This window comes from Schistocerca nitens, chromosome 5 (genome assembly GCF_023898315.1).
Source record: "Schistocerca nitens isolate TAMUIC-IGC-003100 chromosome 5, iqSchNite1.1, whole genome shotgun sequence".
NCBI lineage: Eukaryota > Metazoa > Arthropoda > Insecta > Orthoptera > Acrididae > Schistocerca > Schistocerca nitens.
Genome location: NC_064618.1, coordinates 393814763 through 393841990, shown reverse-complemented (window position 1 = coordinate 393841990; position 27228 = coordinate 393814763). Strand labels below are relative to the sequence as shown.

The 27228-nt window shown below is 40.1% G+C and overlaps 1 protein-coding gene and 1 non-coding gene across 3 annotated transcripts in view; both read left to right on the top strand.

Moving 5' to 3' along the window:
- Nucleotides 1-27228, top strand: part of LOC126260110 (glutamyl aminopeptidase-like) — a 191845-nt gene that overhangs the window by 118565 nt on the left and 46052 nt on the right. For both annotated transcript variants that reach the window (XM_049957346.1, XM_049957347.1), the window contains 2 exons: nucleotides 6539-6722; nucleotides 12096-12317. In XM_049957346.1, coding sequence (XP_049813303.1) covers nucleotides 6539-6722; nucleotides 12096-12317 — 406 coding nt within the window. The remainder of the gene's footprint in view (nucleotides 1-6538; nucleotides 6723-12095; nucleotides 12318-27228) is intronic.
- Nucleotides 25539-25613, top strand: Trnad-guc (transfer RNA aspartic acid (anticodon GUC)). The gene has a single exon. It is a non-coding gene; the product is annotated as a tRNA-Asp (tRNA).

Below are 27228 nucleotides of genomic sequence, written 5' to 3'. Positions count from 1 at the left end.
CTGCCCATGCTTTTAATTTCACCGAAGGTTGTTTTGTCTTTTCTATGTGCTTAGTCAATCCTTCCAACATACATTTATTTTTCAATTTCTTCACACTTTTCATATATCCATTTCACCTTAATTTCCCTGAACTTGCTATTTGTTTCAATCCTAAGTGTTGTATTTCTATATTCCTGAATTTCCCTGATCATTTTTGTACTTTGTTCTTTCATCGATCAGCTGAAGTATTTCTACTCTTACCCCAGGATTCTTGTACCTACATTTTTCTCTCTAACTTCTGTGATTGCCTGTTTTAGATTTCATTCTTCTTCAACTGCCTACTGAGCTATTCATTATTACAATAACTATACCCTCAGAGAACTTCAAGCATACCTTAGTACTTCCGTATCCCACTTCTTTGCACATTGATTATTACTAACTAGTCTCTTAAACTTCAGTCTACTCTTCATCATTGCCAAATTGTGATCTGAGTCTATATCTGTTCCTAGGTATGCCTTACAATCCAGTATCTGATTTTGGAATCTCTGCCTGACCATGATGTAATCTAACTGTAATCTTCCTACATCTCCCAGCCTTATCCAAGTGTACTTCCACATCTTGCGATTCTTGAACTGACTATTCTTTATTACTAGATAAAATTTATTGCAGAACTTAGTTGATTAGTCTTTCTCCTCTTTCGTTCCTAGTACCAAGCCCATATTGTCCTGTGATCCTTTCTTCTACTCCTTCTCCTGCAACTGCATTCCAATCCCCCATGACTTAGATTTTCATCTCCCTTCACATACTGAATTACCTGGTCAATATGATGTTATACACTCTCTCTCTCTCTCTCTCTCTCTCTCTCTCTCTCTCTCTCTCTCTCTCATCTTCAACTTGTGATGTCAGCATGTATACATAAATTACCTTTACCAGTGTTGGTTTGCCGTCAGTTATTACAGTTATTATAAGAACAACTCTTATCACTGAACTGTTCACAGTAAGTTACTCTCTATCCTACCTTCATTTTAATAAAAAATCTTACTTATGTTTACCATTTTCTGCCACTGTTGATATTACCCTGTATTCATCTGACCATAAATCCTTGTCTTCCTCCCATTTCACTTCACTGACCCCCACTTTATCTAGATTAAGCCTTAGCATTTCCATTTCCAGATTTTCTAGTATCGCTACTGTGTTCAAAGTTTTGAGATTCCTTGCCCCAACTCATAGAATGTTATCTGTTTGTTGGTTATTCAATCTTATTTTAAATGGTCACCTCCCCCTTGGCTGTTCCTTCCTGGAGATCCAAATGGGGGACTGTTACATGCCATATGTCCTGTGGATACACAGTATGTGTCTTTAGTGCAGTGGTTTCCATTGTTTTCTGCATCCGCATACCATTGATCATTGCTGATTCTTCTGCCTTTTAGGGGCAGTTTCCCTCTGCAAGGGCAAGAAAGTGCCATGAACTTCTGTCCTCTCCTCAGTCCTCTTTGACAAGGCTGTTGGCAAAAGGAGGATGAGTTGTTATCCTAGAAGTCTTTGGGAAGCATGGCTGATGATTTTTATTCAAAATTTAAGCAGTGGGGGTTCGAACAGAGCCAAGGACATTTCGATTAGTAATCAGATATGCTACCCATAGACCACAGGGGTCTTTAATTTAAGTGACTTTAGTTCCCAATCAAGGTTCCATTTCCATCAAGAGTAAACAAGGGTCAAGATCAGAGTGAGGAGAGAGGAGGAGATGGACAGAGAGGGGGGAAAGAAATAGAGAGGGGGAAGGAGGCAATGGAGAGAGGTGGAAGGGAGGGAGAGAGAGGGGGAGGGGGGAGGGAGAAGAGAAAAGGGAGGGAGGAGGAGATGGGTTGAGATAGGAGCAGGGAGGTGATGCAAAGGAGGCAGGAGGGAGAGGAGGAGACAGACAGCACAGTGAATAATAGAATGCTAGAAATATTTCAGTTTCCAGACAAAAACCTTTTTCAGAAGTAGAAGAAGACACACAAACGGAAAAATCACAACTCGCAAACACATGGCCACTGTCATCTCCAAGCATAAAGGCCTGACTGCAACTGCTAGTTGTAGATAGTGGGAGTAAGGAACAGGCATAGGGTGGCTGATTAGGGGGTACAGCAGGGTAGGAGTGGGGGAAGATCCTAGTGCTGCTTGTGAGAGCATGCAGGGATGTGGTGGGGCAGGACAGAGAGTTGCTAGGTGTAGCAGCAAGAGTCTCTGCTGAAGGGTGAAGGGGATGAGAGGGGGGTTGAGGGTAGAAGTAGAGAAGGGGAAGCACTATGTAGGAGTACTGAGGGAGTACGAGGCATATGTAGTGCTGGAGCAGGAAAGAGGATAGGCAGGTGGAGGACATCGACTAGCAAAGGTTAAGGCCACCTACATAGTCCTTCGTACTTCCCTCCTTCCCTCTTCCCTCTTCTCTCCTCTCCCTCTGCCCCCCTCCCCTCCTCCCACCACAGTGTCCTAATATTGCACCTAGCAGCCCTAACACACCGTAAAACATCCTTGCATCCTTGCACACATTCATAGGCAGCACTAGCATCCACCCCCACCTCTTTCCTGCTATCTTTGTTATAATTTTATTTTGTTTCCTTTTTGTTATCTGCCGCTTCAGTTTGATCAAAGACTCTAATCATTTGCATAAGTCTAATTTGATTCTAGCAATATTTGAAAGGTGTTGCTGTAAGGATTCTAGTATCCATGGGGAGAGTTAGAGTTGTAGAAGGATGACCTCAAAATGGTGTCGTCTGGCATTGGAAAGTGGGGCCACCTATATTTCCATGCAGAAGCCCAAAAAAAGATGTTGTTGTTGTTGGAATGTGTTGGGAGGACACTCTCACCTCAGGTCTTCCTCAGTCTAGCAAACATGCTCATTGTGACAGTCTCCAAGAAGTATCTAATGTGTGTCTGTGGGCCATAGTCAAAAGCAAATACTATGAAAAGGAAAGTTGCTACTCACCATATAGCGAAGAAGCTGAGTCGCAGATAGGCACAACAAAAAGGCTGTCACAAATACAACTTTTGGCAATCAAGGCCTTCGTCAACGGTACACACACACACACACACACACACACACACACACACAAAAAAAACCACAAACCACAAACATAACTGCAGTCTCAGGCAACTGAAACCACACTGCGAGCAGCACCACCAGTGCATGATGGGAGTGGCAACTGGATGGCGGTAGGAGGAGGCTGGGGCAGAGAGGGGAAGGGATAGTAAGGTGAGGGTGGCAGACAATGAAGTGCTCAATGAATGAAGATCAGAAAAAAAATTTGGCTCAACGGTACCCAGCAGCAGATACTATAAGAAAAAAATCATTTTGTATTAAAAAACTATCACACTGGCTAACTGAGGGAGGACAGGGGAGAGGTAGGGATGGGGAAGTAGCGGAGGAGAGAAGTAAAGAGACTGAGTGTGATGGTGGATTGATGGCTGTGTAGTTCTGGAATGAGAACGGGGAAGGGGCTGGATGGGTGAGGACAGTGGCTAACGAAGGTTGAGGCCACAATGGTTAGGGGAACATAGGATATAATGCAGGGAAAGTTCCCACCTGCGCAATTCAGAATACCTTTTGTTGGTGGGAAGGATCCATGTGGCACAGGCTGTGAAGCAATCATTGAAATGAAGAATATCATGTTAGTCACTGTCCTCACCCATCCAGCTCCTTCCCTGTTCCCATTCCAGTGCTACACAGCTGTCATTCCAGCATCACACTCAGTCTTGTTACTTCTGTCCTTTTCTGCGATCTTCCCCCCCCCCCTCCCCCTTACCTCTCCCCTGCCCTCCGTCTAACCTGCAGCACTTCATTGTCCGCCACCCTCTCCACACTATCCCTCCCTCTCCCCGCCACAGTTTCCTCCTACTCCCACCCAGTTGTCACTCCCATCATGCACCAGTGCTGCAGCTCGCACTGTGGCTTCAGTTGCCTGAGACTGCAGTCGTGTTTGTGAGTTGCATGTATGTGACAGTCTTAGTCTTTTTGTTGTGCCTATCTGTGACTTACCATCTCCACTATATGGCAACAAGCAACTTTTCTTTTCATAATATTGTCACATTCCATCCTGGATTTTCCATTGTTTGATTAAAAGCAATTACCATTCATCTCACTAAATTCATACATTCATGTTGGTCAGAGGCACTGATAGCAATGCTGTTCAGTGTCCTGAATCTAGCATCAATATCGTCATCCTTCGAGTGTGAATGTGATTATACATCCACTTGCAGGGAAAAAAAAATACATAATCATTGTGTCCATACTCCTTGCTCTCTTCATGTCTATTGAATAGATATTATAGGGTAAGGTTCATGACTACCACTTCACTTTTGATACAAGTTTGTACAGTTAGATTTTTTCACCAGCTTTGTTGACTTTTGCCTTCTACAATCGTACATCAGACAACAAACCTTGAACCTTCTATCCCTCAGTTAGCCAGTGTGATAGTTTTTTAACACAAAATGATTTTTTCTTATGGTACCAGTTGCTGGGTACCTTTTAGAGAATTTTTTTCTTATCTTCATTTATTGAGCTAATGAAAGGTCATTGCCATGGATGGCAAATGCAATATCTCAAGACACTGATTTGCACACTCACTAGCTTGTGTATTGCAAAAATTGTCATTGCACTGAAAAGACCCTTGTTTCAACCCCTTGGCTGATTTTGTGAAATAACATGCAGAACATGACAACTGGAGATCCTTACACCATTTCTAATAGTTATGCACTGTCGGAGCTTACGAAACTAGATCAGATTGTTTACTGTTATCTTGTCTACTTCTTGGAAGTGCCACAATGGCCAAGCCACTCTTAAAACTTCGATTATTCTTTTTACCAGATGATTAAGTATCTTTGTAACCTTTATTGGCAGCCAATGGTAATGGAATGTGTGTGATGAAATATAAATAATTTAATGTGTAATGGCAGCACCTCACCAAATAGTTGAGGTACTAACTTGCATATAACACATAAATAAGATTGAGAACATTTCTGGCTTTGATGAATCCTCCTCTGCAGCTGTAGAGTACACATATGCACCCTTACAACAGCACAGTTGCATTATCCCAACTGACTACATTGTGCCGACACTGCAGCTCAGCTCGGATGAGGGACTGTGTGAGGTGAAGTTGGCAGGGAGAGAAAGGTGGTAGTTAACAGGAGAGAGGATTGGGGATGAATGGCAGGTGACTGGGAGGGAGAGACAATGGGCACACAGGAAAGGAATGTGGCTGCAATCAGAGGGAGATGCACACGACATGCAGTGACATGGAGGAGTGAATTGGGAAGTAGGAGATATAACAGAGGAAGAAGGAGATTGCAGAGAGAATGGTGTGAGTGCCAGATGAGTGAAGTTAGGGCCATGGGCCAGGGGTGGAGGTGAGTGTGGGGCAGTGGCTAGCAGAGATTGAGTTCAGGAGCATTATGGGACCAAAAGTTGTGATGCAAGGACAATTCCCATCCATGTAATTCTGAGAAGTTACTGTTGAGGGAAAAGATCCAGATGACATGGGTTGTGAAGGAGCCATTGAAGTCAGGCATGCTGCTTAAGCAGCATGATCTGCCACTGCTCTTTGCCACAGTTTATTAGTGACCATTCATACAAGGGTGACAGCTGGTGGTCGTGCACATAAAAAGTCCTGTGCAGAAATTACAGCAGACCTGATAAATGATATGATTGCTTTCACAGATGTCCCTGCCTCTGATAGCATAAGATAGCCTGTAACGGGATGGGAATTGGATGTGTTAGGTAGGGTTTTAGGACATATCTTGCATTTGGTTACTTCAAAGATGGTGTTGCAAAGACAATTTCCATCTAAGTAATTCCGAGAAGCTAGTGTTGAGGGAAAAGATGCAGATGGCAGGGGTTGTGAAGGAGCCACTGAAATCTGGTATGTTGCATTAAGCAGCATGATCTGCCACTGAGAGGTTGCTGTACTCTTTACCACAGTTTTGTGTGAAGGGTTTGGTAGTAGGTGCGACATAAAGATGGGCTAGAATATTTTGTGGATTGGGTAGGTAGTGGAATATCACTATGAGAGGGATGGGAAGGATTGTGTGTGGGACATTCCTCATTTTCAGACATGGTAATGTATAGTTGAAGGCCTTGTGAAGTGTTCACGTTTTTCAGTCTGAGATGATGCTGATAATGAGGCGGGCACTCCTTTCCAACTATTCCTGGGAGGTGTTCAGAGTCTGCTCTCTGCACCTTTTCTACCTTCACACACTTTTCATCACAGTCGAGATGCATTGTCGTCAGGAAGTAGTCATCCTGGACTATGAGTATTCTATTAGCTCTAAAGGAGGATTTGTCTCAAAGCTAGCAACATTATCAGTTTTGTTTGTGTGTCTAATGACGAGTCAGTGTCTCAGCTATTCTATGAGTTTTTACCTTTACTCATTCAATGATTCATTATGAACCTAGATTGAAATATTATATGCTCCAGTAATAACTTATAATTATAAATGATAAATTGACTAATACCAAATTGAGCTTATCTGAAATGAAAGTGATTTTTTACCATCTTTGTATTCTTTGTATTCTTTTCAGTGAAATTTGAAGTCCCTTCAGATGTGGAATGGATCAAAGTTAATGTAAATCAGTCTGGCTTCTATAGAGTAATGTATGAGGAATCAATGTGGATGTCTATAATCACCACACTTCATGAAAACCACACAGTGTTCAGTCCTGCTGACAGAGCTAACCTCATTGATGATGCTTTCACATTATGCAGGTAAATGCTTTCCAAAATACACTCCTGGAAATGGAAAAAAGAACACATTGACACCGGTGTGTCAGACCCACCATACTTGCTCTGGACACTGCAAGAGGGCTGTACAAGCAATGATCACACGCACGGCACAGCGGACACACCAGGAACCGCGGTGTTGGCCGTCAAATGGCGCTAGCTGCGCAGCATTTGTGCACCGCCGCCGTCAGTGTCAGCCAGTTTGCCGTGGCATACGGAGCTCCATCGCAGTCTTTAACACTGGTAGCATGCCGCGACAGCGTGGACATGAACCGTATGTGCAGTTGACGGACTTTGAGCGAGGGCGTATAGTGGGCATGCGGGAGGCCGGGTGGACGTACCGCCGAATTGCTCAACACGTGGGGCGTGAGGTCTCCACAGTACATCGATGTTGTCGCCAGTGGTCGGCGGAAGGTGCACGTGCCCGTCGACCTGGGACCGGACCGCAGCGACGCACGGATGCACGCCAAGACCGTAGGATCCTACGCAGTGCCGTAGGGGACCGCACCGCCACTTCCCAGCAAATTAGGGGCACTGTTGCTCCTGGGGTATCGGCGAGGACCATTCGCAACCGTCTCCATGAAGCTGGGCTACGGTCCCGCACACCGTTAGGCCGTCTTCCGCTCACGCCCCAACATCGTGCAGCCCGCCTCCAGTGGTGTCGCGACAGGCGTGAATGGAGGGACGAATGGAGACGTGTCGTCTTCAGCGATGAGAGTCGCTTCTGCCTTGGTGCCAATGATGGTCGTATGCGTGTTTGGCGCCGTGCAGGTGAGCGCCACAATCAGGACTGCATACGACCGAGGCACACAGGGCCAACACCCGGCATCATGGTGTGGGGAGCAATCTCCTACACTGGCCGTACACCACTGGTGATCGTCGAGGGGACACTGAATAGTGCACGGTACATCCAAACCGTCATTGAACCCATCGTTCTACCATTCCTAGACCGGCAAGGGAACTTGCTGTTCCAACAGGACAATGCACGTCCGCATGTATCCCGTGCCACCCAACGTGCTCTAGAAGGTGTAAGTCAACTACCCTGGCCAGCAGGATCTCCGGATATGTCCCCCATTGAGCATGTTTGGGACTGGATGAAGCATCGTCTCACGCGGTCTGCACGTCCAGCACGAACGCTGGTCCAACTGAGGCGCCAGGTGGAAATGGCATGGCAAGCCGTTCCACAGGACTACATCCAGCATCTCTACGATCGTCTCCATGGGAGAATAGCAGCCTGCATTGCTGCGAAAGGTGGATATACACTGTACTAGTGCCGACATTGTGCATGCTCTGTTGCCTGTGTCTATGTGCCTGTGGTTCTGTCAGTGTGATCATGTGATGTATCTGACCCCAGGAATGTGTCAATAAAGTTTCCCCTTCCTGGGACAATGAATTCACGGTGTTCTTATTTCAGTTTCCAGGAGTGTAGTTTTATTATTGCAATAAATGTGGAGAAATTTCAACATCACTTCTGTTCTACACCCAAATACATTTCCTTGCTGTATTTTGTCTCTGATGGACTCTTTCTATGCATTGGTTTTTGACATTGCTCTCTGTAAACCTGATTTTCTTGATGAGCAGCATTAAACCAGAATATAGTGTGGATTATCACAAATCACTTATCTAATATTTTTGTTGGAATCCTCACAGAGCAGTAACTTAATTCAATTTCTTCATGCTCCTGTTGGTTGTTTTTCTGTTAAAAGTATACATTTTTTTGTCACAACGAATGAGAGCTAAAACACAGTAATACTGGATTTCTGAAATTTGATTGTTTATTCCATAGTCTTGATAAGCAGTAATATTTCCTTAATTACAATTTTTTAAGAACAAGACACTTTTCACACGGTATAGAAATGGGGATTTTGAATGATGTAAATGAATTCTAAGAGACAGCAGGGGCGACAAAGCCTGGAACTATTCTACAATACTACATTTCAGTGAGAGAGTGTCACAGAAATTTTGCAAAATCTTAATTGGGAGAGATTTGATTAATGACAACAACTAACCTGTGGTAGCATACAGTGTTTCAAGATCCAGTATTGGGTAAGGCATCTACGAGTACACTATAGCCTCTCATGGTTCATTTGCATAGGGACTGCAAAGACAATGTTAGTCTAATTATAGTGAGCATAGAGGCATTTACTCTGTCTTTGGTACCATACTTCACATGCAAATTGAATGGTAGGTATAGTGTGTGTCTCAACATTTAGCCTTTAGATCATGAATGGCCCTTTAATTTTACCTTCAGATATCAGTATCAAATTGCAAGAGTGCTGTAAATAGGAAATTGAAAGTTATTGGTTGGTTGGTTGATTCGGGGCAGGGGACCAAACAGTGAGGTCATCGGTCCCATTGGGTTAAGGAAGGATGGGGAAGGAAATCGGCTGTGCCCTTTCAAAGGAACCATCCCAACATTTGCCTGAAGTGGATTAGAGAAATCACAGAAAACCTAAGTGAGGATGAGCAGATGGAGGTTGGAACCATCGTCCTCCCAAATGTGAGTCCAGTGTGCTAACAACCACATCACCTCACTCAGTGAAAGTTGTTCTTCCCTTTTGAGATAATATCTTTGAATTAAATTCGATTACTTTCTCTCACTAATTCTGAACAACAAGTATTTTGATGAGTGAAATTTTCTTTCATGGATTTTCCTTTCATTAATTTAGCACAGACTAAAGGCTGTTGCAAGTATGGACATTTATAAGCTGAAACAATTGGCCGCACATGAGTAGGACTCTCACATTGAAGGTTCCGTTAAAACTTAATTATGTATATAGACAGTTCATCCATTGCCATAATTGAGAATCTTGAATATTTTTGCCTGTAATAGACATTGATACTGGCAAAACATAGGTCCCATGAACTCCAAGGTTTTCAAGAATATTTTCAATTTTAAGATGGATAGCAAATGAAAAAGAATTTATTTATGTGATATAATTACAAATCAATAAATTTCAGTTTTTTTTTTTTTTTTTTTTTTTTTTTTGCTTTAGTTGTACTGTGAAGCCTTGTTTCTTGCCAAATTTCATTGTTCTAGACCAGTGGGAAGTACCCTATAGGTTTTGATGAGTGTGTATGTGAGTATCAAAATATGTGACGCAAATGGCCATATCTTTTGATTACATTGACTTAGAATCTACAATTTTTGACACCACCAAGGGACAATAGACCTCATTATATGACATAAATTTCATCTTTATACATATATCCATTCCCGTGAAAAATCACCTTAAATTGCTTAAATTTGAATTGGCTTGACACTAATTATATTAGTATTAGCAGCTGCTATTGCACTGAAAAGCTGGAAAGACTTGCATATTTGATATGGAGAGGATGCTTATGTTACTTAAATGAATACAAGGTGAACTTTTAACACACATATTCGGAGTATTTTGTAAATTGCAGACCTTGACACAGCAGTTCATATACAATGTGACTAGCTATGATCAAAAATACAGCGAGAGCAATCCTTATACATTCTTACATGAAACAAGACCTTAGAGCATAAATTAAAGATACTCCTCCATAAAGGTTAACATAATCTATTTGGTCCATGGTTACATAATTAACACCCTTTTGTTCACTAAACATTACGTGTTACACTTTTTCCTGTTATATGTGAACAAAAATTAGTGACTCGTCCACATTTTATTTTGACCTTTGGTTGCTTCCACATTTAATGTTCCTTAACTTGGGGCTGCTGTAGAAGAAATCCTAACATGTTGAACAGTGAAATTACTTTACAGTGGTTTGCAGAGTGTGGATGTATATGCTTCAAACCACCAAAATGGAATATACCACAAAAGTTTAACATTCATTTGCTGTCATTGAGCTAGAAGCAGGTCTTGTATACTCACAATAACCAAGACAAACCTTGAAAGGTATTTTGAATGATATTGAAATTGCATATAGAATCTAAGTGAGACAGGGGCACTCATGCACTCAGTTTGATGGTCAGGTGTTTTGTGTCAACACTTCGCTCTTTTTCAACTAATTTTTGGTGATGAAAGTGTGTTCCACCACCACTCACTTGGTTAACTAATACCTTAATGACTATAGGACCCTTCACCTTACACTTACAGGTAAGTGAGAACTGAAGTTGTGTGGCATGGAACATGAAAACATTTTTAATATCAACATTATTCTGAAATAACTTCAGTGTATACAGGAACATGCATACCATAATACTTACGCCATTTCCATCTATAATGCATGACATTTACACAAAATAGGTCTAACACTGCCTCATACCAAGGTTTCGTGCTGTTCAGCTACACATAAGGCTATATAAAGTGAATCTACAGTTCTGCTCAGGAAACTGAGTTCCTCATACATGTGATTTGTCACTGTAGTGATAGTAACTGAAGAGAGATGCAAAAGCATCTTCAGCTTGCTCACAGCATTGACTTGGTGCTTCTTTCCTGTAGACTGGGTGAATGAAATCTCGAAAGGATTTGGTATGTTATTTGCCAGTTGCTTCTGGACTAAAAATTTCCAATCTAACTTCAGATATGCAGGTGGAACTCAGTGCTGTGTCTCACAGCTTTGCTTGGGAAGAACAACTAATAGTTACAGATAAGTGTTTTCTGGAGCAAAGGAACACAGCTGTACAGATGGTGGCAGAAAGTGTGTGCCCTGTTCCAGTTCTTGCTAGGTTGAAAGCCTCCTCATCTATCAATTTTTTTCTCGCTGTTTGAAAATGAATCTTATTAACTACTTAACCAAAGTTACATCCTGTTGCTACAAGTTTGGTTTTAATATAATCAAGGTTTAAACTTCACCATTACCTTATTACATTTCAATACCTACACACAAACTAAGTCTTATTTTTTTACCTGTAGGTATTTGTTACAGAAACTAAGTGACACAGTAAAACAATTCCGACCACTAGGTTCATAAAGACCTGAACTCTATCTACTGCACCACTATATTGCAGATGAATCAAGCTGATGGGTTGCAGTGGTCTATAAAGTTTCATATTGTAAATGTACTTAGTCTGTCACTCTTTGAAAAATAAAGATTATAAAAAATACACCTTGTAAAAGAATTTTGGTAGCATTCAGCAAACTAATTAATTTTTATTAATTAAAAACTCTAATGTACAAATAAAATTTGGTGTATCTCCTCTTTCATGTTTTCTCCAAACTCCTGCCTTTGTCCCACATATTTATCAAAACATGCTTTCTCATCCTTCAGCCACAAACTCCATGAATTTAATAAAATAATACTCATGTTTAAGGATAAAAGCAAACAAAAAGCTGAATAATAATAAGGCCTTTCATTAATGAATGAGTACTGTAATTTTTAAAAAAAATCTGTAGCAGTAATCTTTGCCAATGTGTGTTTATTTTACAGAGCTGGAGTGCTGAATGCATCAATTGCACTGGAGTTATCTCTTTACCTATTGAAGGAACAAGATTATGTACCATGGGCGGCTGCATTGGAGCATTTTCAATCCTGGAGTAAACGTTTGTCAGAAACAACAGCATATAAGCTCTTCCTCGAATACCTGAAGCACCTTCTGGGACCAGTCACACGCTATGTTGGCTGGGAAGACTCAGGTCCTCATCTTCAAAAGTAGGTAGTGAACCAATTGCTGATTAGGTTACTTGTAAGTAACAGTAGTTGTTACTCTCCTATTACTGCCTTTACCATGTTTCTTATGGTATTCACCAGATACAGTCAGATGAAACGAAATACATTGGCTTTTTGGAGTTCCTTTGCAGAACTGAGAGTTCTCAAAGAAAACAAACAACTTGGTAAATATTGTATCTGCAGATTGATAGACAAACAAATTATAGAATGCTAATGTTGACTGAGCGCCACAGCTGCTGTGTAACAAAAATAAAATGATGAGAATGTGTTCAGCTGAAACAGAATGAAAATAAATTGAAAATACTTTTCATCTTCTCTCTACTAGACGAAAGTTTAGCTTAATTTATTCCAACAGCAGTCACTCTAATTCATTTGTAAGCAGCACATACATACCAGCAGCAATTTCATACATTGTTCATAATGTTCACTTACACACACATTGTCTGATTGAGAACAACATGTGTACTTCAATCTGTATATAATTTCTGCTATTCTGGTATTGCTCAAAATAGTGGACAGTTGGTAAAGGAACTTTTCAAGAAAATATTATTTAAATTACAAAACATTTATTGTTTATTTTGTGCTTTTCTGTAATAAACCTCTAGTTTTAAACTAAAAAGTGCAGGGTTATTGTAAGAAAATAAAAATTTATAGTTATTCAAAGACATGCTGATAATGTGTGTTCAGATGGATGAATAATGCAGTTGGTAAATGTTTAGTAGGGTATGAACCTATTAAAAGAAGAAAGGTAATCCTGTTGAAAGCCATCCTACATTAAGAAAATAAACAGAATTCTCTCAAGATTGAGGCTCAAAAACAATGTGGAAGGCAAAAAATGAATCATTAACTAGTCTTTTACTGTATTGGATGGCAGAGTGGCGGATTGTTCCTTACACGTAGAATACTATTCTCTTTCCATCAGTGTGATACTGTAAAATCATAGATGGAAAACAAACAGTGGAGTGAAAAAAATGTGTTGAGCAAAGCATGGACACACACAAAGGAAATTAGTATTTGAACTCAGCTTCCAAGCTTTCCATTCTTCTTCAGTACAAGGAATATGAACAAATCCTTGTTATTCAGCATCTTGGTTATATTTCTATCCACTGCTGAATGTTTAGTCTATGTTGTGAGTGGTTGCCTTTAGTCATTTCATTGTTTGAAATCTTTCCATTCAAGACATCATATTCATGTTGCGAATACACAAATCGTGAATGTTTGGGATTAAGTTACATTTTAAAAATAGCTTTTTGAAGTGAATGTCCACAAAAACAATCAGTAGCAGTTAGTGTTTTACATATTTTTTGTAAACTGTGCACTTTTTTATCTGGACTTCTTCTTACCACTCATATAAAATAGCACGTCATATACTATGAAAACGCTACTATCCCACAATCATACTAAACCTTCAGCAAAAAACAAAATTTCAAAATAAACTGTAAAAAGACATATGTACAAGGGTAATTCAGAAAGTTATTTCGTCCATTCATTCACACGTTGTGTTTAGTAAATCCAACTTCTACATCTACATCTACATCTACATGACTACTCTGCAATTCACATTTAAGTGCTTGGCAGAGGGTTCATCAAACCACAATCATACTATTTCTCTACCATTCCACTCCCGAACAGCGCGCGGGGAAAACGAACACCTAAACCTTTCTGTTTGAGCTCTGATTTCTCTTATTTTATTTTGATGATCATTCCTACCTATGTAGGTTGGGCTCAACAAAATATTTTCGCATTCGGAAGAGAAAGTTGGTGACTGAAATTTCGTAAATAGATCTCGCCGTGACGAAAAAGTCTTTGCTTTAATAACTTCCATCCCAACTCGATTATCATATCTGCCACACTCTATCCCCTATTACGTGATAATACAAAACGAGCTGCCCTTTTTTGCACCCTTTCGGTGTCCTCCATCAATCCCACCTGGTAAGGATCCCACACTGCGCAGCAGTATTCTAACAGAGGACGAACGAGTGTAGTGTAAGCTGTCTCTTTAGTGGAATTGTTGCATCTTCTAAGTGTCCTGCCAATGAAACGCAACCTTTGGCTCGCCTTCCCCACAATATTATCTATGTGGTCTTTCCAACTGAAGTTGTTCGTGATTTTAACACCCAGGTACTTAGTTGAATTGACAGCCTTGAGAATTGTACTATTTATCAAGTAATCGAATTCCAACGGATTTCTTTTGGAACTCATGTGGATCACCTCACACTTTTCGTTATTTAGCGTCAACTGCCACCTGCCACACCATATAGCAATCTTTTCTAAATCGCTTTGCAACTGATACTGGTCTTCGGATGACCTTACTAGACGGTAAATTACAGCATCATCTGCGAACAACCTAAGAGATCCTCTCAGATTGTCACCCAGGTCATCTATATAGATCAGGAACAGCAGAGGTCCCAGGACGCTTCCCTGGGGAAAACCTGATATCACTTCAGTTTTACTCGATGATTTGCCGTCTATTACTACGAACTGTGACCTTCCTGACAGGAAATCACGAATCCAGTCGCACAACTGAGACGATAACCCATAGGCCCGCAGCTTGATTAGAAGTCGCTTGTGAGGAATGGTGTCAAAAGCTTTCCGGAAATACAGAAATATGGAATCAACCTGGGATCCCCCGTCGATAGCGGCCATTACTTCGTGCGAATAAAGAGCTGGCTGCATTGCACAAGAACGATGTTTTCTGAAACCATGCTGATTACGTATCAATAGATTGTTCCCTTCGAGGTGATTCATAATGTTTGAATACAGTATATGCTCCAAAACCCTACTGCAAACCGATGTCAAGGATATGGGTCTGTAGTTCGATGGATTACTCCTACTACCCTTCTTAAATACTGGTGCGACCTGCGCAATTTTCCAATCTGTAGGTACAGATCTATCGGTGAGCGAGCGGTTGTATATGATTGCTAAGTAGGGAGCTATTGTATCAGCGTAATCTGAAAGGAACCTAATCGGTATACAATCTTGACCTGAAGACTTTCCCGTATCAAGCGATTTGAGTTGCTTCGCAACCCCTAAGGTATCTACTTCTAAGAAACTCATGCTAGCAGCTGTTGGTGTTTCAAATTCTGGAATATTCCATTCGTCTTCCCTGGTGAAGGAATTTCGGAAAACTGCGTTCAATAACTCCGCTTTAAGGGCACAGTCGTCAGTAACAGTACCATCGGCACTGCGCAGCGAAGGTATTGACTGCGTCTTGCTGCTTGTGTACTTTACATACGACCAGAATTTCTTTGGATTTTCTACCAAATTTCAAGACAATGTTTTGTTGTGGAACCTATTAAAGGCATCTCGCATTGAAGTCCGTGCCAAATTTCGCGCGTCTCTAAATTTTAGCCAATCTTCGGGATTTCGCATTCTTCTGAACTTCGCATGCTTTTTCCGTTGCCTCTGCAACAGCGTTCAGACCTGTTTTGTGTACCATGGGGGCTCAGTTCCATCTCTTACCAATTTATGAGGTATGAATCTCTCAATTGCTGTTGCTACTATATCTTTGAATTTGAGCCACATCTCATCTACATTTGCATAGTCAGTTCGGAAGGAATGGAGATTGTCTCTTAGGAAGGCTTCTAGTGACACTTTATCCACTTTTTTAAATAAAATTATTTTGCGTTTGTTTCTGGTGGATTTAGAAGAAACGGTATTGAGCCTAGCTACAACGACCTTGTGATCACTAATCCCTGTAACAGTCATGATGCTCTCTATTAGCTCTGGATTGTTTGTGGCTAAAAAGTCAAGTGTGTTTTCGCAACCATTTACAATTTGCGTGGGTTCGTGGACTAACTGCTCGAAATAATTTTCGGAGAAAGCATTTAGGACAATCTCGGAAGATGTTTTCTGCCTACCACCAGTTTTGAACAAGTATTTTTGCCAACATATCGAGGGAAGGTTGAAGTCCCCACCAACTATAACCGTATGAGTGGGGTATTTATTTGTTAAGAGACTCAAATTTTCTCTGAACTGTTCAGCAACTATATCATCGGAGTCGGGGGGGCGGTAGAAGGAGCCAATTATTAACTTAGTTCGGCTGTTAAGTATAACCTCCACCCATACCAATTCGCACTGAGTATCTACTTCAACTTCACTACAAGATAAACCACTACTCTCAGACACACACACTCCACCACCAACTGTGCCTAATCTATCTTTCCTGAACACCGTCTGAGACTTCGTAAAAATTTCTGCAGAACTTATTTCAGGCTTTAGCCATGAAGAGATGGATGAGTCAAGTTATAATATCAGGTAACTTTTTTAAATAGAATATTCTAATAATTGAATGAAATTTTTTGTTAAAAATTCTCTTATGTTTGTTAAAAGCCACGGCTAAATTTTCTCAGGGCGCTATCGCCAGAGATATCGTATGTATTCCAACTTGAAGACCTCTGTCTTATGATGGATTAAAATAAAATCTTCCTTTAATATTACATGATAAGCCAATTAAACACAATGCTTAATTATTTTTTCTGTGAGGCTTGATGTTCCAAAATAGCTGCCCATGTGCAGTGGCAGCATACGCATTTATAGAAATTACTCTAAATAAAACTGTACCTCTGGACAAAAATGAATGGAAAATATTACACAATGCCATTTTGTATTTATTGAGATTATTCTTTTTAATACCTTTAGCATTAAATGACAATTAAAATAGCTTATATCATTTTTATCATTAATGGCATCTCTACAACAATGAGCCTATACAAAATGGCCAGGGCAACATTTAATTATTATGTAACTAAATGATGGGCAGAAAAGGTACTTGCTACTGACAAAAACACAATTTTTATAAGCAGTAGTTTCATATATATTCAAAATATTACTAATTTTACTACAGACAATTGTATTAGTTACAGACCGTGAACAATAAGTGCCCGTCAGCTAGAATGTCGGAACCAAGAAGACAGAAAAAAAAAGGGTCATCCCTTTTGTACCAAATGACAAAGATACTACAAATTACTATTCTGAGAGTGCATGTAGCGCTTCCTTTGTTGAGTATCGATAATTTAATTTATACTCTCTTTTTTTCCAGAGGCTATGCTATAATATGTGCTACACATTAATAGGCAAAATTAACCATTTCTGGTTGCCTCAGTATAGTATGTTGTGCATGGTGCTGATCTATTTACACATGGATAATTACGGTAGTTATTTTTAGATTACTTCATACATATGAAGTGTGATTGGAAAGTTTTAAGAATGGGCTTGTAATTGTACAATGGTGGTACGTCCATGCCACTGTGATGTATCTCCTTCAAAACAGTCCCCTTCTGACTGAACACACTGACTCCAACGGTGTTTCCACTTTTGGAAACGTTCCTGGAAATTTTTTCCTGAAGTGTGTTAAGGACGCTCTCAGTATTTGTCTGGATGTCTTCAATCAAGTTTAATCGCTTCCCTTTCAGCGAAAATTTCAGTTTAGGAAGCAGGTAGAAGTCCACAGGGGCCAAATCAGGGGAATATGTTGGTTGTGGAAGCACAGGATTGTTGAATGTGGTCAAAAATTCAACTATGGAGAAGGCACGATGAACTGGAGCATTGTCACAGTGTAGCATCCAATTCCTGTCTTTCCACAATGCAGGCCTTTTCTTCTGCATCGTTTCACGCAAATTCTCAATGACACATTTGTAGTATTCCTGGTTAATTGTCTGTCCTGCAGGGGTAAATTCATAATGTACAATACCAGTAGGAAAAAAAAAAAAACCAACAACATTGTCTTCACCATTGACTGACTTTACCGTGCTTTTTTCGGTCTTAATGAACCTGGAATCTTCCACTGCGAAGACTGCACTTGGGTTTCAGGATCATATCCATATACCCATGATTCGTCACCTGTAATTACTCTATTTAACAAATCTGGGTCATTTTTAGTCTGATTAATCAGTTCTTGGCACACCTCAAGTCGGTATTTTCTCTGGTCACTTGACAACAGTTTTGGAATGAATTTTGCGGACACTTGACACATGTTCAGATCTACAGTTACAATTGACTTAACTGCATAGAAACTTAATTTAAGTTCTTCAGCCATCTCTCTAATTGTAAGTCTACGATCAGAGTGCACTAAGTTGTGAACTTTCACAACATTTTCATTCATTTTTGAGGTGGAAGGACGGTCAGACCGTAGTTCACCTTTAAATGATTTGCGGCCATTTTTAAATCTGTTGAACCAGACAAAAACATTTGAATGGCTCATACAATTACCTGCAAAAGCTGTTTTTAATAGTCCATAAGTCTCAGAAGCTGATTTCCTGGTTTTATAACAAAATTTCACACAACACAAACTCATTGTTCTGTTTTTACGTTCATTTTCACACAGACAGAATATGGTAATAAGCCCTAACCGACCTGCACCCAACCAGCTGCCGCAATGAAATAAACAAAGAAAATGCAGTTTCCTGTCAGAGGGCTTTCAAGGACAAGGCAATGACTCACTCCCCACCCTCTGTGTACCTGCCCGCCAAACCAGTAAGCAGTAGCGGATCCATTCTTAAAACTTTCCAGTCACACCTCGTATATATCAGGAGAAAAATAGCTACTCTGAAGAAAGGCCACTGCTCCCTGTCCTAAATGTTAAGCTACTGTTTCTATCTAAAACCTTTATGTAACTTTAAACATACATTGTGATGTATTCCTTACCTGTTGATGCACTCAGTTCCCTGTGTCTGAGAAATCTTGTGTCTCAATAGACTGAAATGATATGCTGTAAACTGATATTCGTAGGATAGTGCCAAATGATGTAGACCAAACAGCATATGAGTTTTGAAAGTGACTCCTCCCACTTCATTCACACTAGCACATTGTGAATGGCCAATTCCAGTTATACAGAACACAGAGCCCCAGATAAAAAGACCCACATCTTTTCCTTTGTAAACATATCCAGAAGAGAATTATTTCAACCATTAATCAGATTCATAGGACTTGTTGAACTTAACAATGGCATAATATGCAATTAACAGTGCTATACAGTCAGCAGAATGAATTACACTGTTCAGTAAATAACAGTGGTTGAACATTAACACTTTGAGGTTACAGATATGATACATAAATGTTACCCATATGATGTCAGAGCACAGATTTTCACATGAGATGTTTGTGTTGGATAACTTCCTCAGAACTGTAACCGACATAGTTATATTACCCCAAAGCTGGCCAATCACAGACTCCCTTTTACTGGAATAGTTGTTGTCTATTCGTTTGCCCAACTGAGACTTGAGCACTATCCAGTGTAGAAATGTTACTCAATTACTTGCCAGTCGCAGACTTTTTCTTTAATCAACACAGAGATGTGAGCATTGTGCTAGCTGGGTACAGAGTGCTGATTTTGGAGGAGAGGTGGCTGTATAAACACAGCCATAAGAATATGGTGTAATTTCTGAAATAACTTACTGTTTTGAAAATCAGCTACACTAGATTTTACTATATTGCAGGGATTCTAGGACTTTACTATTATCTGGCTTATGAAAAATGTTTCAGGTTAGTAAATCATAAAAGTATATGGAACATTATTATGCTTCCCTAGTCTGAAATCACCTACTTACAAGAATAGTATCCTCCTTCAAATCAATCTTTTAATGATTCTGTCAAACATCAGAACTTTATAGGTGTTAAAGCAAAATAGGTAACCAAATTATGAATGTTCAAACTTTTAATGTCAATTAATGTGCAAATTAATTAGTTCTAAGTAATTTAAAGTATGATCTCAGATAGTTGGAAAGTACACTTTTGAATGAGTGGTAAAAATACCTCCAATGCTGTCCATTAGGTGAAATTATTATCCCATTACACAGAGTTGTTGTTACTTAAAGTAGCCATAATTTTCAATTACTCAGGCTTATAGCAAAACTAATTCCATAACTGTAATCAGGATGATAAATATAAGCAATTGAACTGTTGTGGCGTAACAAGCTAGCTACGCCACACTGAAGTAGCCGAAAGGGCTCGCGTCAACTCACGCCGTCTTGTGTGAGGTCTGAAACAGGATACTTATGAATGCTATAAAGAAAAGAACGGAGCTTAGGTTTACTTAACTTTAATTTCCTTGTGGTACATATCTCTTGATAATACAAGTGAGACTCTCTCCAGATATGGTTAATGGCGCCTTGCTAGGTCGTAGCCATGGACTTAGCTGCAGGCTATTCTAACGGTCTCTCGGCAATTGAGAGAAAGGCTTCGTACGTGTAGTCGCTAGCAATGTCGTCCGTACAACTGGGGCGAGTGCTAGTACGTCTCTCGAGACCTGCCTTGTGGTGGCGCTCGGTCTGCGATCCTGACAGTGGTGACACGCAGGTCCGACATGTACTAATGGACCGCGGCCGATTTAAGCTACCACCTAGCAAGTGTGGTGTCTGGCGGTGACACCACATGAACCATAAATTTAAATGAAATTTCATATAAATAACAATTTGACATATTCCTGTATGTATTACATGTGTAACTGCATTAGATATATACAATGAAACAGAAAAAGAAATAGTTACTCATGGGAACATAAAATGTAAAAGGTAGAGTAGTTTCCAGCTTGCTACATTTCAATCTCTGTCATTCTGTCATTTGTCTATATACTGGCAAAGTCAAGACTTGTGTAACAAAAATATTAGAGTTGCACCAAATTTACAACCCTGAGTCCAATTATTCTGATAAATTGTGCAAGGAATGTCTAATGAAGTACTCATTTACTTTGTCTTTAATTGTTTGGGAATTTTTCAATTTTGTATGTGACATCCAGTGCAACAGATTATTGGCATTTACACTAGAGTATAAAACTACATTCTGAACATTATAGAGGGATATATATAGTCCATATCAAAATTATTTATACTTCTAGTATATTGGTTGTGAATTGTGGAGTTTATTCGAAATTCACTCCTGTAATTAACAGCAACCATCATTAGGGAGTGAATGTAAGAACTCCTGGGTTCCTGAAGAGGCTTCTGCAAATTACCCACTTTTCAACTTAACTAATCTGTTGTTGTTGTTGTTGTGGTCTTCAGTCCTGAGACTGGTTTGATGCAGCTCTCCATGCTACTCTATCCTGTGCAAGCTTCATCATCTCCCAGTACCTACTGCAACCTACATCCTTCTGAATCTGCTTAGTGTATTCATCTCTTGGTCTCCCCCTACGATTTTTACCCTCCACGCTGCCCTCCAATACTAAATTGGTGATCCCTTGATGCCTCAGAACATGTCCTACCAACCGATCCCTTCTTCTGGTCAAGTTGTGCCACAAACTCCTCTTCTCCCCAATTCTATTCAATACCTCCTCATTAGTTACGTGATCTACCCATCTAATCTTCAGCATTCTTCTATAGCACCACATTTCGAAAGCTTCTATTCTCTTCTTGTCCAAACTATTTACCGTCCATGTTTCACTTCCATACATGGCTACACTCCATACAAATACTTTCAGAAATGACTTCCTGACACTTAAATCTATACTCGATGTTAACAAATTTCTCTTCTTCAGAAACGCTTTCCTTGCCATTGCCAGTCTATATTTTATATCCTCTCTACTTCGACCATCATCAGTTATTTTGCTCCCCCAAAAGCAAAACTCCTTTACTACTTTAAGTGTCTCATTTCCTAATCTAATACCCTCAACATCACCCGACTTAATTCGACTACATTCCATTATCCTCGTTTTGCTTTTGTTGATGTTCATCTTATATCCTCCCTTCAAGACACCATCCATTCCGTTCAACTGCTCTTCCAAGTCCTTTGCTGTCTCTGACAGAATTACAATGTCATCGGTGAACCTCAAAGTTTTTATTTCTTCCCCATGGATTTTAATACCTACTCCGAATTTTTCTTTTGTTTCCTTTACTGCTTTCTCAATGTACAGATTGAATAACATCGGGGAGAGGCTACTACCCTGTCTTACTCCCTTTCCAACCACTGCTTCCCTTTCATGTCCCTCGACTCTTATAACTGCCATCTCGTTTCTGTACAAATTGTAAATAGCCTTTCACTCCCTGTATTTTACCCCTGCCACCTTTAGAATTTGAAAGAGAGTATTCCAGTCAACATTGTCAAAAGCTTTCTCTAAGTCCACAAATGCTAGAAACGTAGGTTTGCCTTACCTTAATCTTTCTTCTAAGATAAGTCGTACGGTCAGTATTGCCTCACGTGTTCCAGTATTTCTACGGAATCCAAACTGATCTTCCCCGAGGTCGGCTTCTACTAGTTTTTCCATTCGTCTGTAAAGAATTCGCGTTAGTATTTTGCAGCTGTGGCTTATTAAACTGATTGTTCGGCAATTCTCACATCTGTCAACACCTGCTTTCTTTGGGATTGGAATTATTATATTCTTCTTGAAGTCTGAGGGTATTTCGCCTGTTTCATGCATCTTGCTCACTAGATGGTAGAGTTTTGTCAGGACTGGCTCTCCCATGGCCGTCAGTAGTTCCAATGGAATGTTGTCTACTCCAGGGGCCTTGTTTCGACTCAGGTCTTTCAGTGCTCTGTCAAACTCTTCACGCAGTATCGTATCTCCCATTTCATCTTCACTAATCTGTATCACTCCCAAAACATTTAGGGTCTAAAAATAATTTTAAGCTTGCCAAGAATGTGTAACTCACTAGGTCCACTCAGTGTGAGGAAGGTCATAGACATAAAGAAGCCAAGTACTACACAAAAGCATTCCACACTGACAATTTTGGATTGCTCCTTGTTTCTTCGGAGAGTCGTAATGTTTATCTGCTGGTTGTAGTTTCTTTTGGCACAAAACCCACCAAAAGAACACCCTCAAGATACCAAAAAACTATCACTGTGAAATTTTTTCATAGCAAAAAGCTTAACACGTAGTTCTTCAGAAACTCACAATATGCAAATCCAAACTAATAAAAATGACAACAAGAACCAGAAGTAGAGATCAATGACCAAAAATGATCATATGCCGGATGAGTCTCCATGTGGGAAGTTCCTGGGCAACCAAATGGATCATAAACTGAAGCAGCACCGAAGAGTCCAGCAGTATATTGCTCCCTCCTACGTATATCTCGCGAAGAGACCATGAGGATAAAATCAGAGAGATTAGAGCCCACACAGAAGCATACAGACAAACCTTCTTTCCACGAACAATATGAGACTGGAATAGAAGGGAGAACCGATAGAGGTACTCAGGGTACCCTCCGCCACACACCGTCAGGTGGCTTGCAGAGTATGGATGTAGATGTAGATGTACATGTAGATATGCGAATGAATTGCCAAGAAGCTTAGTTCAGTGTGGTTTGCACTCAAATAAATTTCTTATTGTGTTGACTAATAGACAGTCCTGCTAGGATACTTTCACTCAGTACTGTCCTACAGCATAATCTTCTGCAACAATGTGAAGGTGAAAAGGTACAGAAGTGTGCAAAAATAACATTGCATAAAGTTGAAAAGTGGGTAATTTGCAGAAGCCTCTTCAGGAACCCAGGAGTTCTTACATTTACATGGCAATACATTCACTCCCTAATGATGTTTGTTGTTAATTACAAGAGTGAATTTCAAATAAACTCCACAATTCACAACCAATATACTAGAAGTATAAATAATTTTGATATGGACTATATATATCCCTCTGTAATGTTCAGAATGGAGTTTTATACTCTAGTGTAAATGTCAATAACCTGTTGCACTGGATATCACATACAAAACTGAAAAATTCCCAAACAATTAAAGACAAAGTAAAAGAGTACTTCATTAGACATTCCTTGCACAATTTATCAGAATAATTGGACTCAGGGTTGTAAATTTGGTGCAACTCATTCATTTTTAAGCTGTTTCCCACAAGCCACTAGGTAAATACCACACCAGTACCCAGGTTCCACCTCAGTTACATGATCTGCAAATTTAAAAAACTTTTGCTCACTTCCACATGCAGATACTTGGGGAAAACATTTCATCCCAGAAGTAACAAGGTGGTGACAAGAAGGGCATCTCGCCACCCCTTAATATAACCATGCCAAATCTGTAAATAACCAAGCTGACTCTGTGCACAAGAAAAAAAAGATGATCAAATCATTACATCTTTATTTTATTTTAAATAATACACTGTTGCTACCCCGACCATTGATATTATTTGACAATGAATTAAATATTTCAGTACTGCAATGCTGTACGCCTTTCTGGACCTGGAGTATATCTGCAAAACCACAATGGAGGTCACCTATCTTCCTGTTTTGTTATCATGGTACATTATGACTGAAGATGATGAGCAGGAAACCTGTCAAACATTGTAATAGCACCCTGTCATGACGGGAATGATAAATCAAGATGATTTCATAGTTCACGAGGAAGCTTGCATTCTCCATTTTACATTATTTTTCATAATGATTTATTTGGGTAGTGTTGCCTGAATTTTTTGATCTAATGTACAACCTGCATTTTTGTTTTCAAGATATCCTTATCCCCTTTGTGACCCTTGGCTTTTTTGTGATTTCTATGAGCCAGTCCCAGTAAACTCTTTTTGGAAAAAAATTTTCAAATATTATTGTAATTTAATTGCAAAACAGATTGTATTTGAAATTGACATCTCTTTTGCAATAGATGTCTCTCCAGTTTACAGTGTGGGGGCATGATTTAAAGGCCTTAATCATTTCTTGCTCTGACTGCCTTTCAGTGAGGCTCAGTTTTATTCTGGAAAATATTAATTATCATTAATATTAAGTCTCTGGCCATCATTGTCAGAGAGACCATTCAATATCTTACTAATAATGATACTGCCAGCTTTACTTCAGTCTATAAAAATATTGTCAATCAGGGTGCTTGAATTTGAACCTACTGTGATAGAAAAATTGACTACTAGTTGAGGTTGTGAATGTGCATCAAATTTTCCAAGTCCATCTTCCTGCTACTCTGTTAGGAAACTCACATTGAAATCTCTTAATTACTATGAAATCTCATTTACATCTCCAAAGGTGCGGTAGAAGTTGATCCGGGTCTTCCAAAAAGAGGTCAAGATTCCTTGAATGTGCCCAACATAGTGCTACAATTAAAGAGGTTGGGTTATTTACAAGCAGTTCAGTGGCACAGGCACTGTTGCTCCCCACAAAAATCATGCACTTCCATTGCATTTAATTTGGCACCGTTCTTAACAAAGATAGCAACACATCCTTTTTTTTGGTCATGTAACATCAACAAACTGCAACTGGATGTTAACAATCAAACTTCAGAACAGGTGTGGTGCTCAGTGTAGCAATTACAGGGGTGTGTCCGCCCCCGGTAGCTCAGTGGTCAGCGCAACGGACTGTCAATCCTAAGGGCCCGGGTTCGATTCCCGGTTGGGTCGGAGATTTTCTCAGCTCAGGGACTGGGTGTTGTGTTGTCCTAATCATCACTATTTCATCCCCATCAACGTGCAAGTCGCCGAAGTGGCGTCAAATCGAAAGACTTGCACCAGGCGAGTGGGAGGCCCCCGTCACACGCCACTATTATTATTATTATTATTATTAGGGGTGTGTTCTACACTTTCTTGGCTGTGCACATTGATTTTGAGTTCATTTAACTTATTACAAAGGCCTCTAATATTCTGGTGGAAAATAGCCAGTTTAAGCTTTCCAGAAACAGTTACAGTGCTTTGTCTAAAACAGAACTAGTAGCCGATGAATTCAGGGATGCATTTTTGTTCTGTGATTTCAAAACCCTTTTGTCGAATGCAATCTACCTATAGCCAATGTGTTTTGCAGAGTTCATTTTATTTAATAAGTGATCTGTGTAGGGGGCATTGGTTTTGACTGTTCCCTGTTTCTCATTCTTTTAAGAATATTAAAGTTACTTTGGGTAAATTCTTTTTGGCAGACGAGTTAACATGCAGTTCATGGTTTGTGTAATGTGCTATATTGAAGCCTTTACTTTCATCATGTTCACATTCATGAAGCTGCTACAAATTTCTGCATATTACGTATTTGTGTCTTACACTCACTGGTGGCTAGTTATCATATGCTAATGTGCTACAGCACACTGTAAAATTGTCATTTCTCTTTTAATGCAAGCTGGAAATCACACTGGAGTTAATGCCATTCCTCTTTGAATGTGTGCTGGTATGCAAATGAAACAGGGGAACACATTGTGTAGTGCTCTCTCGGTGATATCTAAAAACCACTGTCAGGTGCCGAAATGGTGGTCAGCCACACTACGATTAGCTCAGCGAAGTGATGCAGCTGTGTATTTTCTACTGTGCATACTCTGTTGTGATGTCATTCCTTCTGGCACTGTGAGTGCTACGTTACTCACAGCACCACGTCAGTATTTTTCTTGGAAATCACGTGTAATGTGTTGTACAAGCTTTTTAAAGTGCCGTTGTCTTAAAGGCACTGTGGTTGAGTGGTGTAAAGTACAGACTGGTAATTTGTGGACCTGGGTTCCGTTCCCACTGACATCAACATTTATTCCCACCAACCCAACCTCCTCACAATGTTAAACTACTAATTATAAAATTAAAAAATAACAGTTCAGTTCATACAAATAAAGTTAATATACTCAATATTATGAAAAGTATAGTTGCTACTCGCCATATTGTGGAGATAGGCACAAGAAAAAGACTGACATAAAGTAAGCTTTTGGCCAACAAAACACACACACACACACACACACACACACACACACACACACACACACACACGTGACCACAGTCTCTGGCAGCTGAAACCAGACACTGTCGTGCTGTGAGTAATATAGCACTCTGGCATTGGTTTTAAGTTATCATGGAGAGAACACTACAAAATGTGTTCCCCTGTTTTGTTTGCCTCTCCCACAATGCGAGCAGTGGTGCATGATGGGAGAGGCAACTGGATGGTGGGGGTAAGGAGGACGTTTTGGTGGGCTGGGGGAGGGATAGCAGGGTAGAGGGGGGAGACAGTAAAGTGCTGCTTGTGGGAGCATAGAGGGGCAAGAGGGAGAGGGGGTA